The 14304-nt window shown below is 43.7% G+C and overlaps 1 protein-coding gene across 1 annotated transcript in view; it reads left to right on the forward strand.

Moving 5' to 3' along the window:
- Positions 1 to 9674: 9674 nt before the first annotated feature.
- Positions 9675 to 14304, forward strand: part of LOC119563663 (formin-like protein 19) — a 63114-nt gene continuing 58484 nt past the window's right edge. Inside the window, exon 1 of the mRNA XM_043527224.1 lies at positions 9675 to 9891. Coding sequence (XP_043383159.1) covers positions 9856 to 9891 — 36 coding nt within the window. The 5' untranslated portion in view covers positions 9675 to 9855. The remainder of the gene's footprint in view (positions 9892 to 14304) is intronic.

Consider the following 14304-nt stretch of genomic DNA (forward strand, 5'->3'; position numbering starts at 1 on the left):
CCCCCCCCTGCACCCCACTCCCCCGCCCCAGCCCACGGCCCCCTCCCACACCCTGAACTCCTCATTTATGGCCCCACCCTGGAGCCCACAACCCCAATTTTGTGAGCATTCATGGCCCAGCATACAATTTCTATTCCCAGATGTGGCCCTCGGGCTAAAATGTTTGCCCACCCTGATCTAGTCTGACCTCCTGTATAAAACAGGCCAGAAAACTTCCCCAGAATAATTGCTAAAGCAGATCTTTAAGAAAACATACAATCTTGATTTTAAAATCACCAGTGATGTAGAATGCCTCTTGGTAAATTATTCCAATGGTTAATTACTCTCAGTGTTAAAAACTTTGTCTTATTTCTAGTCTGAATTTGTTTAGCTTGAGCTTCCAGCCATTGGATCATGTTATACCTTTCTCTGCTAGAGTGAAGAGCCCATTATTAAATATTTGTTCCCAATGTAGGTACTTCACTGTAATCAAGTCACCCCTTAACCTTCTCTTTATAAAGCTAAATAGATAGAACTCCTTCAGTCTATCATTCTAAGGCAGGTTTTCCAATCCTTTTAAACTTTCTTGTGGCTCCTCTCTGAACCCTTTCCAGTGTATCAATATCCTTCTTGAACTGTGGACCCCAGAACTGGACACAGTATTCCAGGAGCTGTTGCACCAGTGCTAAAAACAGAGGTAATATAACCTCTGTACTCCTGTTTGCGGTTCCCCTGTTTATGCATCCAAGGATCATATTAGTCCTTTTGGCCCCAGAGCTCATGTTCAGTTGATGATCCACCACAATCCCCACATCTTTTGCAGAGCCACTGCTTCCCAGGATAGAGTCCTGCATATTGTAAGGAGGGCATACATTCTGTTCCTAGATGTGTACATTTACATTTAGTCACACTAAAACACATATTGTTTGCTTGCACCGAGCTTGCCATGTGATCCAGATCACTGTGCATCAGTGACCTGTCCTCTTCTTTATTTATCATGCACCTTTGACCTTCACACCTGCCTTCTGCCAACTAAGGTTTGGCCCTGGAACTTCCTGTAAAACCCCATCCACCATTTAATAAAAATCCAGCTCTCACAATGTTAAAGTTTGCTATTCCATGACTGCAGATACACTGTGACAGGAAAGATTGAAAACTCCCATTCACTTCAATGAGCTTTGGATCAGGTCCTAATCTAATGATAACTAGGTGGCTGAACATAATAAAAAGGAATTTTTGTATTTAAAGACACCGTTTATAATTTCTGTTTTAAAAAGAGAGGCTGAGCATAGAAATAACCAAGGATGACTGTAATGGGGTGACATTCCTCTTTAATGGCCAGGAACCTGGGGCTAGGCCCTATTCAGTTGGCCCTGCCTGTACCATAATTAGCTTCTGCCCTGCCTATTCCATAATTGGCTGCATAATTAGGAGGCAGGATTAACTGGGGTGAGGTAACAGCCCAATAAACACGCGGCCCTCATACAAGGGCAAAGTACTGTTTGGAGGAGGAGGAACCACAGGGAGTCAACTGGGCTGCTATGGAAGGTCCTGAAGTGGGGCCTGGAAGAAGCAGGGGGCTCCAGGGAAGCAGTCTGGGAGTCAGGGCTCTAACCTAGAGCAGAAAAGACTGAAAGGTAGCACAGAAGGGGCTGGGAATGGAGCCCCGAGGGTGGGCTGAAGAGGAGCCCAAGCAGGATGGAAGAAATTTTTTGTATGCTTGGACTTTTGTTACCCTGGAAAGAGGCTGAACTCTGAGACTGACCTAGCTAGAGGTCTGAGCCTCTACATGACTCCCTGAGAGCGATGGCAGCCCTTGGTGAGGGGAAATGGAGGAAGGGAATTCCTCCAGTGCCACGCGTGGCCAGACAGAGGTGCTATGGGGCCTGTGACAATGATGTATGTATGATACCTGTCTTTTAGTTAGCTGTACATGCTCCTAAGGCTCTCTTATGTAGGGTGCTACATGCTGTTTGTGAATTTTGTACTGAATAGTGATGTCCACTAGATGTCCCTGTTGACCTGCTATACTTGTGTGTATCAAACTGATGGATCAGTCAGAAGTTTGTATTTTGAATAAACTCAGACTTTTTTCCTTCTTTGTATGTGATGGACAAGGGACCCTCCAATTTCTAATCTGTTCATAAATATTTTTCTTAATTAAAATCAGGAGCAAAATCAGGTCAAATAGAAGCATCTGAATCTTTCAGTCCTATGCCTGGGGTGTTCACTGTTTAAAAAAAAAGGGGGGCTGGAGGAGGACCTCGTTTAATACCTCTGGGTAGATTTTCATAACTTCCCAAACTAGTTGAAGCTGTTATAATATATAGGCAGATAAGGGCAAAAATGTAACATGTTAAGGAATTAAAACGACAAAATGGGCCTCTCAGTCCACAATGCCTTTTAGCTTTGCTGCCTAGTGAAATTTTTTTGCATATGTTTAAGATTATAGTGGTTGTCCTATAATATGTGATTTTTATTTCATTGCATTTTCCTTTCAAATGCACAGTGTTTGGGTTTTGATGGTCCGTGATTTTGTGCTGCACCAAACTTCTTGTTCTATACCCAAAGTTCAGAAGACTTCTGTCTTACTCTGAGATCCACTGTTTCCTTGTGACTAAAATTTCCTGAGTGGATGCGGAAGGGCTTGAAGATACAAAAAACCCCAAAACAAAACAAATACCTGGTGTTGACTATAGCAAGACTATAACAGGGTTAAAAAAAGAACTAGATAAATTCATGGAGGATAGGTCCATCAATGGCTATTAGCCAGAATGGGCAGGAATGGTGTCCCTAGACTCTGTTTGCCAGAAGCTGGGAATGGGCGACAGTGGATGGATCATTTGGTGATTACCTGTTCTGTTCATTCCCTCTGGGGTACTGGCATTGGCCACTGTCGGAAGACAGGATACTGGGCTAGATCAGGGGCGGGCAAACATTTTGGCCCTAGGGCCGCATCTGGGAATAGAAATTGTATGGTGGGCCATGAATGCTCACAAAATTGGGGTTGGGGTGTGGGAGGAGGTGAGGGCTCTGGTTGGGGGTGTGGGCTCCAGGAGGGCCAGAAATGAGGAGTTCAGGGTGTGGGAGGGTGCTCTGGGCTGGGTGGGGGAATGGGATGCAGGGGCGGGGGTGAGGGCTCTGGGGATGAGGGCTGGGGATGAGGAGTTTGGGGTGTAGGAGGGTGCTCTGGGTTGGGACGGAGGGGTTCGGAGGACGGTAGAGGGATCAAGGCTGGGGCAGGAAGTTGGGGTGTGGGAAGGGGTGCAGGCTTTGGCTGGGGGTGCGGGCTCTGGGGTGGGGCTGGGGATGAGGGGTTTGGGTGTAGAAGGGTGCTCTGGGCTGGGACCGAGGGGTTCAGAGGGCGGGAGGGGGATCAGGGCTGGGGCAGGGGGTTGGGGCACGGGGGGAAGCTCAGGGGTGCAGGCTCCAGGCAGCACTTACCTTAAGCGACTCCCGAAAGCAGTGGTATGTCCCTTCTCTGGCTCCTACATGGAGGCATGGCCAGGTGGCTCTGCACACTGCCACGTCCTCAGGCGCCACCCCCGCAGCTCCCATTGGCTGCGGTTCCTGGCCAATGGGAGCTGTGGGGGTGGCGCTTGGGGTAGGGGCAGCGTGTAGAGTGGAGCCCCCTGGCTGCCCCTATGTGTAGGAGCCAGAGAGGGGCCAGGCCGCTGTTTCCGGGAACCGCGTGGAGCGGCCCCCGACCCTGCTCCTCAAATGGAGTGCTGGAGTGGGGCAAGCCCTAGACTCCACTCCCCAGCAGGAGCTTGAGGGCCAGATTAAAATGGCTGGCGGGCCGGATCCAGCCCGCTGGCTGTAGTTTGCCCACCCCTGGGCTAGATGGACCTTTAGTCTGACCCAATATGGCTATTCTTATGTTCTTACCTTCTCCCCACACCCTCCAAACAAACAAATAAACAAAAAAACAAACAAACAAAAACCCCAAACCCCAGGGCTGACAAAGGAGAAGGAATAGGCTGAATTACTTTGTTTCCTATTCATTTGTGAATGCAGGCCTTGAATGTTACCTCCACAAGTGAGCCAAGCCGTGCCACCAACTCTACTGAAATATTTACTGGCTCTGAGACCAAACCTATAAGCGGTGTGTACCTCCTAGCATGTACTGAGCACCTTCTTCCACCCCTGTCAGATATTGAGTGATCGTATTGTTTGCATAGCAATAGTACTTGGGCCCCCTGTTAGGGACCAGGAAGTCACTGTAAAAGCACAGAACAAAAAGACAGTCCCTGCCTCAAAGGGACTGCAATCTAAGTATAAGACAAGAGACAACTTGTGGCTGTAGACAGCATTCTCACTGCCTTTACTGGGAGTTGAAAGCTGCTCATCATCTCACAGTCCCAGGCATTCTGTGTGGAGATAGCACACAACTTCTTTGTGCTGCTTCTGTAGCCCTGAGAGGGGCCAGTGACTAAGTGGTGTCACCTGGTGCAATGAAGCATCATCACGATGTGAGATAATAGTATTAAGTAAAAATACAAGGGCAAGGGGTTTTTATGAATTGCCTGCTCATTGGGATATGTGGACTTCCTCCTTAGGCTAGCAGGAAGAGGAGTAAAAGTAAGTCTCTCACCTGAGTAGAGAATGTATGGCTACTGTCTGCCTTCAGTGAGGGGATTACCAGGTGAACCTAGCCATGATGGGAATGTAATCAGTCCTGGTTGGAGGGAAGTACTCTCTGTGGAGGGACTTCAAGAAGAGGAAGCTCAGGTGAGCTGCTCTCCACCTCAGTTTGGACTGTGCTGGGAATCACCCCTCCCCAGAGGAAAGGGCATGCATATGGGGCCCGATCTTTGTTGCCTCACATACATGAGTGGTGCCTTCAAAGTCAATGGAACCTCTTGTGGGGTTAAGCCCATTAGTGGGTTCTAGGTTCTGCTGGGAGCTTCTGGCTGCTTCCACAATACTAATCATTATTGTTATCAAATAGTATTACAGGATAGGATGCATGATAAATGGTCTAATGTAGATAATATAATACTCAGTGAAGTCTGTGTGTGAAGAGCCTTTCTTTGGCTTTATTTACTTGAACTGCAAATCTGTGTAGGTGGCACCCCATGGCCTCCTCTTCCCTCGGTCAGTGACCAACCATGGAGGTGGCCAAGTAATGAGGCAGCCATACTAGTCATGAAAACTGAACTCATCAAGCCACTGTAATATACCCCCCTTGATGTTTTTCATTCCCTGTATGCCCCTCTTCAATCTTTGTATCTAAACTATTAAAAGAAAGGAGTTACATATAATTTGTCAGCATTCTCAGCAAAGGGGCTGGGACTGAATGGACCTGCAGGCTGTACGACTGTCACCCCTAGAGATAACTGGTCTTACTCAGCCAAGCTCCACTGACCTCAAAGGAGCCATGCAGAATCTGACCTGGGGTGGCTCCAGACTGGGGACTGAGGCCACACAGGCAGGGCAGTGTGTGTGTGTAAGCTTACAGGGCCCATAGTACACTTGGTCTGTTTATAAAGGACATCAATCTCCCCCACTGCCAAGCTGGCAGCTTTAAAATAGCAACTAAAGATAAAAATTAAAACACGCCAAAAGCTTACAGATTTCGGTGAGTGGAGGTTTGAGTGGGAAGCAATGTTCTACAGTGCTTAAGCAGCCCACTGAAATACAAAACTGTTCCAGTGTTGTAAGCTTTATTATTATTATTATTATTTATTATTTTATTTATTTTTTTACTGGTCTCCTTTTATATAAATGTTTCTCAACTTGTCTTCTCATCTTGCCCTGAAGATCCATAACTGCACTAAATGTATCATTTTCCTCTTTTGATTGTTGCAGTTCAATGCAAAATCTCTGCTTTGGTGGCTGAACTGTACATGTCACTCTTTCACTGTGACACTCTCCTTTCCAATTCTTAACGTCATGGTGCTTCTTATCTATCTTAGTTAGTTCCCTGATGCACCCATTAGCTAAGGCTGAAGAATAGTATTTTCAATTGCAATATATTTCCTTTGGAATACATATGCCACCTCTTCTGATTCTTTCAGGGGAACTCAGGGAACTTTTCTTTTCTCTCTTTCCCTCAGAAAATTGACCTGCCTTCTTTTCCATTACACTCCATTTCTTCCCAGCTCTTTTTTCTTAGTTTACTATGATTTTGTCTCCCTACATCTTTCTTCCCATTGATAGTCCTGATACAGTTTCCATTGTACAAGGTTAAAAACAATAATAGTGCACGCAGCATCATTGGGAATTTTGGTCTTCTCTTTTCAGAGGCTGCTCTAAAGAAGAACACACCCAAGGTGTAGGATACACTTATTGAAAAGTTGATGGGAATTAAAACAAGCAGGAAAGAAAGCTACCACTAGTGTATGACGCTTGTTCCTGGAATTTGTACTAGTGCCATGCATGGTAGGGTTGATAGGTGGTATTGTAATGCAAAGAATAAGTGAGAAAACACAAAGCAAGAACTTGCTAAATACATTGCACACCTTGGGCCAGATTCACAAAAGGGACTTACGCATTACAATGCTGGGTGTAACTTAAGTCCCACCTCTCAAAGGAAGTTAGGTTCATAATTGCAGGTCTAACCTGTTCTACTTTGATTGGCATAGAGACTAGAACCTAGCTCCTCTCCAACCCACAGGAGTGTCTCTACCACTGGGCTATACAGTTGCTCAGTCTCTAGCCCCTTGAATTATTTTATACAAAGTGGAACAGCTTCAAAAGCAGAGGATGAGAGCACTGTCCCAGGATTCCTCCTAGTCCAGTGTTTAGAACATTTACTGAGAAAGCAGAAGACCTGGGTTCGAGTTCTTGTGTCTCTCAAGCAGAGAGGGGAGATTTGAACCCAGGTCTCCCATTGTCATGAACTGAAGGCTCCAAGTGCCATTAGCTCCACTCATGCCCTATATTTATAGTTACTACTACTTGTATTGTCTCAGGGCCTCAACCTGCATAATTGAAATCAAGGGGAGTTTTTTGCCATTGGCTTCAGGGTAGGGGGCTAGGACTGAGATCTTATAACTCTATGCTATGGCTTCCTGCTGTTAGTGCTCCTGTGCTCAGGAAAACAGGACTCTGTACATTGTTTGTAAATAGCAAGTTTTCATCAAAGCATCAATTTATCCTCTTACAGATATTAACTGGCAGGGTCAAAAAGAGGTAACAATATTTTGTTATTGTATGCAGCACTACGGGTGAGGTGCTTTCCAAACACATACAAAGACACTTCTTAGTTTGAAGAGCTCAGAGGCTAAGTCTGGACAGAAATTAGGGAACAACAATAAGCCATTTATATACAACTCAGCTAAGTTTACTGTAGCCAGAATGGCAGAAATGGGTTTTAAGAGGGACTTAACGGTGGATGGAGTAGGGGCCTTGTGGATAAGCCGGGTAGAAAGGCCGTTATTTTGTTAAAGAACAATCTCAACGAAACTGTAGAATCTTTTGAGGGAGGGGGAAGTGATGCAGTATATGATTCTATGATATTGCGTAAAATTTCCCTTTCCTCTGCTTGCACAGAGTCAGCACAATTCCTAAGCATCAGTTAAGTCCAAACTAAGCTGTGTTTAGTGATGCATTGTCCTTGTGGTGACTCTCTGGATCTCACCCATTGTGAAGAGTGGAGGAGTGTTAGGGCCACTTAAGCTGATCTAACTTCTGTCGCTCAGGGGTATGAAAAAGTCCCCACCCACCCATGAGCAACACAAGTTTCACGTTGTCCACACTGGTGCTATGTTGGCAGGAGATGCTCTCTCACCAAGGTAGTTTATGCTTCTTACTGAGGTGGACTAATTATGCTGACGGCATAGCGTGTCTTCACCAGATACGCTACAGCGGTGCAGCTGCACCAGTGCAGCTGCGCCCATGTAGCATTGTAGTGTAGACTTCCTACAGAATCAATTTGCCCCATCGACCTGTCATCCCTCCAGTCAGCCACTGCACTCTGAACTCCAAACGTGGTGTTGTCCTGCATGGAGGTGCAAGTCCCACCTCTTCATGAAGCTCTTGCTCATAAGCGAGATTGGAAGAGGAGTTTATTTAAATCAAGAGTGTTCCCATGTGTTTGCTGCAACCCACGATCCTGGCATATGTTTGAGTCAATTAACATAAGGCCTTGGGGAAAAAAATCACACGAGCAGTTATTAAAGGAAGGTGTAATTATCGACTTCAGATTAATTGAAAATGTTTGCTCTAAAAGTAGCAATTGAGCTCCATTCTGATTAATTGCTTTCTCACATATTATGAACGTTGCAAAAAGTGCTGTTCTGCAGACTGTAGAGGGAACATGTCTAATGATTCCACTGAATTTTTATAAAATAAACCCATAATTGTGCAATACTAAAATGTTCTGCAGTGCCATAATCAGATTATAGCCAAATTCCATGGGATTCCTTCATTCAAAAAAAAATAGAAATTCTTCAGGAACTGGAAAGATTCTAAAGGGAAATCAGATGTCTAGATATTTAATTTTATGAATAATGTACTTTTTGAATTGAATGTATCAAAATGTTCCAACAAATCCCATACAATTGTGTAAATATATTGTCCAAACTGTCACTTTTTAAAATAATAGACAGCTTTCACCCCATCACTTTGGATATCAGAGCAACATGGGTCAAAAGTGTTTGTGAAGAAGGAAAATCTTTTATTAAACTTTCAACAGAGCAGTGCTTGCCAGAGCTACTGAGTCAACAGCCCATGTCCAAGTTAATAGCCTTACTAAAACAAGGCCCTACGCTTTGTCTATTCAAATTAGGAAATTTGTTTTTAGCAACATTTATTTGCACCTCTATTATGCTTTTCCTCCAAGGATCTCCAAGTGTTGTACAGCCATCAAGCCTCACTGCAAGGAGGAAGGTTTTCATTATTAGACAGGTTTCAGAGTAGCAGCCGTGTTAGTCTGTATCCGCAAAAAGAAAAGGAGTACTTGCGGCACCTTAGAGACTAACAAATTTATTTGAGCATAAGCTTTCGTGAGCTACAGCTCACTTCATCGGTTGCATCCTTTTCATTATTAAAGTTGCTCAGAAAAATTTTGATGAAACACATTTTGTCAGAAGTTGCCAATTTGTCAAAATTGAAATGTTTACGGAGTATGATTTTGATGAATTCCAGTGGATCCAACACAGGTTTTGGAAGCATGTGGAGGATGTGGGATCTAGGAAGAAAGCCTGCCCAGTGGGCTGCTGGGGAAATTAGGTTTTCAGGGTCCGCGGCTCTGGGGCAGCTGACCAGGATGACTGCCATGGGGTTGGGGATGCCAGGGCTTTTAGGGTCCACAGCCACCCACCTCAGAGTGAGGGACTGTAGGGCTTCTACACTTGATCAAAGGTAGTACATGTACATCTACCTGAGCTGGAAATTACAGCTTCAGTGTAGGTGCATTTGTGCCCTTGCCCAGTATGCACATGCTCAAGTTGCAGTTTGAACACATGCACTTAGGGTTGCTGGGTATGCACTGAACCATACTTATGAAAGTCCAGTCCCGGTGGCAGTAACATTTAAAATTTCTTTGGAAGATTTTATTGTATTTAGTTCTGAACATTGTTTTAGCAACGTACGTGCTTTGAGTTCACATGGAATCAGTGTCTAATAATAGAGTATAATTCACTGATTTCAGGAAGTAACTAAAAGATAAGTATCAATTCAAGAGAAAGCAAACAATCAACTTCTACTTTTTCTCTTCTCACAGAGCAGGCTTGCCGTAAGGAAGCACTGCACCATTCTAGTTTCTATGAGGTCTCAGTGTACAAGGAAGTAACTGTTAATAATCAACACTCGCTGCAAGATTGAGAGAGTGAGAGAGAGCTGTGCTGCTGTAAAGCAGGTGTGCTTCATGAATAAACTATAGTGTGTAACCCTCTGGGTACTGATGAAACAAATAGAAGTTTCACAGCCATGGATAATACAAGAACTCAAGACACTATTCCACAGGTAAAGGCAGAAATTGTTATTGCTTATGTAAAAGTTGCGTTTGTTGTGCATAACTGAAGAGACAGCCTTCCAAAAACTGAGAACAACTTTGTATTGTGTTGGCAGGGAATTTGCAGTAGGACTGTTTAGCTTCATTGATTAGTATGTGATACCAACCTTCACTGCTTAATATGTAATATTAGAGACTGTACGCATTAGGGGTAGTAAGTATGTAACACCTGTCACAGGAACTCTGCTTCTTTAATATTAAAGTAAATAAGTAACTTTCTATTGCTATAAAAATAGTGTTAAATGTAATGAACATTGTGCAAACAGAGAAAGATTCTCTACCAAATCAGTTCTTCGGAGGATTCCTTGTTAATATAGAACCCGTAGGATATTTTCACTAAAGACCATATACAGAGAAAGTGTAACATATGAATCAAAGTGGTTCGTGTTGAAAGTGGATAAGCTCCCTCAATACCAGAGTCCTACCTGATGTAAGTGGCTGCAACTCCACCAAAGGCAAAGAGGTTTCACCACTGACACCAGGTTTGAATTATCCCATAGTGTCTGCCAGATATATATCTTTGTAGCATAATATTGGGTTCAGAAAGTGATGTTATAGTTACAAGAACTTGCATGCTTAATTGGATTGGGCCCAGATTCAGATCCAGGCCATAAATGGCCAGTGGAGAATTACCCTTGTGGAGAGGGACAGTGATGGTTTATCATCATGGGGGTTTCCTGGTTTAAAGAGCGTGCTGGGGGAGGGGATGGGTGTATCAGTAGCATGTTGGAGTGGAGCTATACCAGCCCTCCACTGGCATAAATTAGAGGAAGTAGCTGCTAGGTTGAGTCGGGGCCAGCACAAAATCAGAAGTCTGAGTCCTGTTTGTGAAGCTAGTTCATCTTCCACTGGGAAACATGAGAAGTTCCTTGGATAGGCTTACTAAAAAACAAATCACATTAGGCAGAATGGAGTGAAGACTCCCTTTATTGCTCATTTGGCTCATGGGAGAGAACGAGAGGCAGAGGATTAAATTCTGACCTCAGTGACACCCACACAATATCATCAGTGTCACTGAGGGCAGAGTCTGGTCCTCAAAGCTTTTGCAGAGGGATGTGTACTTGATCAACCAAAGGCTGAGCTATTCAGCTTTGCAGATGTCAGTTGTTGCACACTAAGGCCTGATCTACAATAGAACATTAGGTTGGTTTAACTATGTTGGTCAGGGGTGTGAAAAATCCACACCCTTGAGTGGTGTAGCTAAGTCCCTGTGTGGACAGCGGTAGGTTGATGGAAGAACTCTTCTGTCAACCTGGCTACTGCCTTCCCAGGAGGTGGCCTACCTACACTGATCGACATACTTCCTGTCGATGTAGGTAGTGGCTACACTGAAGCGCTACTGCAGCACAGCTGTGCCACTGTAGTGTTTTAATTGTAGACAAGCCCTAAGAAATAACACCTCAACTTTAGTAATATTGCATGTCCCATCCTGCACTGCTCAGCGTAACAATGTGCTGAAGCTTCAGGCTTCGTCTATAGAAGCTTTGACAACGATGTCAAGAACGTGCAAATCGAATTTTAGCAACGTTCTCTCTCTTCACTGTCTACCATCTGTGTGGTGTTGCTCAGCACTGTATATCTGTGCAGCATTATGGAGCAAGTGGGAGTTAGCCTGCCAGCCTGGATGAACAGATTTGGGCTAGCAGGGCTCCTTACTAGCACTCTAAAAATAGCTGTGTATAGAGCACTTTGAAGTTGCAGCTACCAGCTAGAGCTGGAGTTTGGGCTCCGAAGTCCAAGGAGAGGGGTGGGCTCCAGCCCGAAATGCAACTTCAAATTGCTGTCTGTATAGCTGTTTTTTAGAGCACTTGCCTGAGCCCTGTGAACCTGAGTACATAGGTGCTGGAACTAGGGATGCTGAGGGTGCTGCAACACTCCCTGGCTTGAAGTGGTTTTCGTTATATACAGGGTTTACAGTTTTGTTAAATGGCTTTCAGCACTCTCACTTACTCACTATAAAAATTGTTCCAGCACCCCTGCGTGAATCTGTTCACCTGGACTGAGAGGTTGCTCTGGTGCTGTGCAGGCTTTCCCTCAGAGGCCAGAGTAGCATCTTGTGAATCATTAACAGCATTTCTTGCAGCATCTAATATGGGAAGAGTGGAGGGCAAAGAGTGGACATGCAAATACCCTGATGCTTAATACAAGTCAGGGTTTGCATGCACACATAGTTGTGCAAGTGCATAAATCCCAACTTGTGTACTTGTGCATAAAACAAACCTGCAAAAACGCACAAGCCTTTTTTGTACAACTGTTTGAAAATTTGGCCCTAAATCTCCCTTAAGGCCTCTCATGTAAGTGTTAACTCTACCTGTCTTGTGAGAGCTGATAGGATCACATTGCTAGGTGGCATGATTTTAGGTCAAATATTCCCCTACTGCCTACACACCCTGTTTTGCTTTAATTTACCACTTTAAAGTACCATATGTCCAAGGCTTCCCCACACAATTTTTGTTAGATCTTTAGTTAAAGACCATTTCTCTTACTTGATTGTTGGGTGTGTGGGTTTTTTTTTTGCTGGTCCTTTGCAAGATTGCTTAAGGCGCGTTTTTACTGTATACTTATCAAGGGATCAATTTTATTTAAATAAGGCCAAATGAATCCATATCTTATGATATGCATACTCATGCACATGTACCTGGCCTCTGGAGTAGTGCTGGTAGCTTGAAAGATAGACTATTTTCATTAGAATCCCATTCAGCATTCTGTTGTCATCCTGCTCAGTTGGGACTTCTAATCACCTACTACATGACCAGAGATGGTGGTGCAGCACCGCCAACTCTTTACAGTTAACTGCTACCGAATGTCAAACATAGCACAGGGTAAAACAATTTTTCTGCTCCCTCTGGTGTTGTTCAGATTCATTAATGTTTGCAAGGCACTTTGAGATTGTTGGATGAAAGTTACTGTTTCAGTGTGAAATGTTTTGGGTTTCCATCTGCATTTAAACACCAAACCACCTGCAGACATGATAACAAATCTACTTGGAAATGGTTTGTCATATGGCCCAACCTCAACCTCCTTTTCTCCCATCTTAAAAGATAGTGACGTTGGATTCCTTGAGCATGATTAAAAGAAGAATAATTGTGAATGTTGCATTTCCATGCACCTGCTATCCAACATGAAGGATAAGGTAGTGAAGAAACCCTTTGGGCAAGCTAGAGATAAAAGTACAGATTAACCTGTGTGGGAATTCCTGAAGCCTCCTGCACTGAGCCCTTTGGAGCCGTCTCAAGAGACTTATTAATGGACCGTGTTTTGTCCACAGCATTGTACAAGATCCTGAAATTTGGATCCCAATGAGCATAGCACAGGTGTCGTAGAAGGGAAATGCCACTGGTTTAAAATTAGGAAAGGGCCAAATCAAATAGCAGAAACCAGATAACCCTAGTGAAATGACTCTGAGAAAGCTTATATTACTGCACTTTATGGCTATTTCTAGTTTACTTGCAGGGAAGCAGTAAAAGCATAACTAATATGCATAATTTGTGATAATATGATTGAAATGCAAAAGCAGAACAGCAAAGAGAAAAACCCCTTCTCCTTTTCTGAAATAATAAATGAGAGAAACATTTTATTTAAGACAATTATCAATTAATAAACCAAATCCTGTCAATGTGTCATTCAGAATGAACAGGTTGGCCAGAAATTCTTTCCCAGCTTTCTTCTCACCCATAGTTTGGTGGATGGATAGGGAATATTGGTAAAATAACAGAAGATCTTTAAAGAGGGACCACCCCATAACTGGAATTACATTGACTCTGAATAATCAGTGACATAACTTTGTCAAAACACTTGACTCAGAGTAAAGGGAACGAGACAGCACTGGGCAGGCATGTTGTTGAGTTACAATCTAGTCTTATGTCAATAAAATGAGGCATTTGAGAGGAGAAACTCACAAGGCCAGAACTAAGAACTAGTCCCCAAATTTGTCAACAGCAACAGATCAGTTGATAACCTTAACTCCTTGGGCCTTGTCTTGACTAGGATTTAAAGGTAAGTTATTAGAACAAATGGGTAGCATATTCTAACATGCTCTAAAACTCCTGGAGACAAGGGAGTATTGAGTTTAAAATATGCTAAACTGGTTGAGTTATAGCCTAGACTTCAGTCAACCATATCTGAAAGTCTCCTTTGCCTTATATACGTTAGACTATGGGATCATGTTAACTAATGTGCTAGAATGTGTTAACTAGAATGTGTTAACTAATATGCTCCAATAACACACCCTTAAATTTCAGTTAAGAAAACCCCCTGGTTTGACCAGCTTTTCAGAGGTCTGGCACCTGGCAACCAGATTCTTCCCTGATGTGTATCCTTGCTTTATCAAGATATGATAGAATGAGATGTGATTGCACACAAAC

This window comes from Chelonia mydas, chromosome 13 (genome assembly GCF_015237465.2).
Source record: "Chelonia mydas isolate rCheMyd1 chromosome 13, rCheMyd1.pri.v2, whole genome shotgun sequence".
Classification (NCBI taxonomy): domain Eukaryota; kingdom Metazoa; phylum Chordata; order Testudines; family Cheloniidae; genus Chelonia; species Chelonia mydas.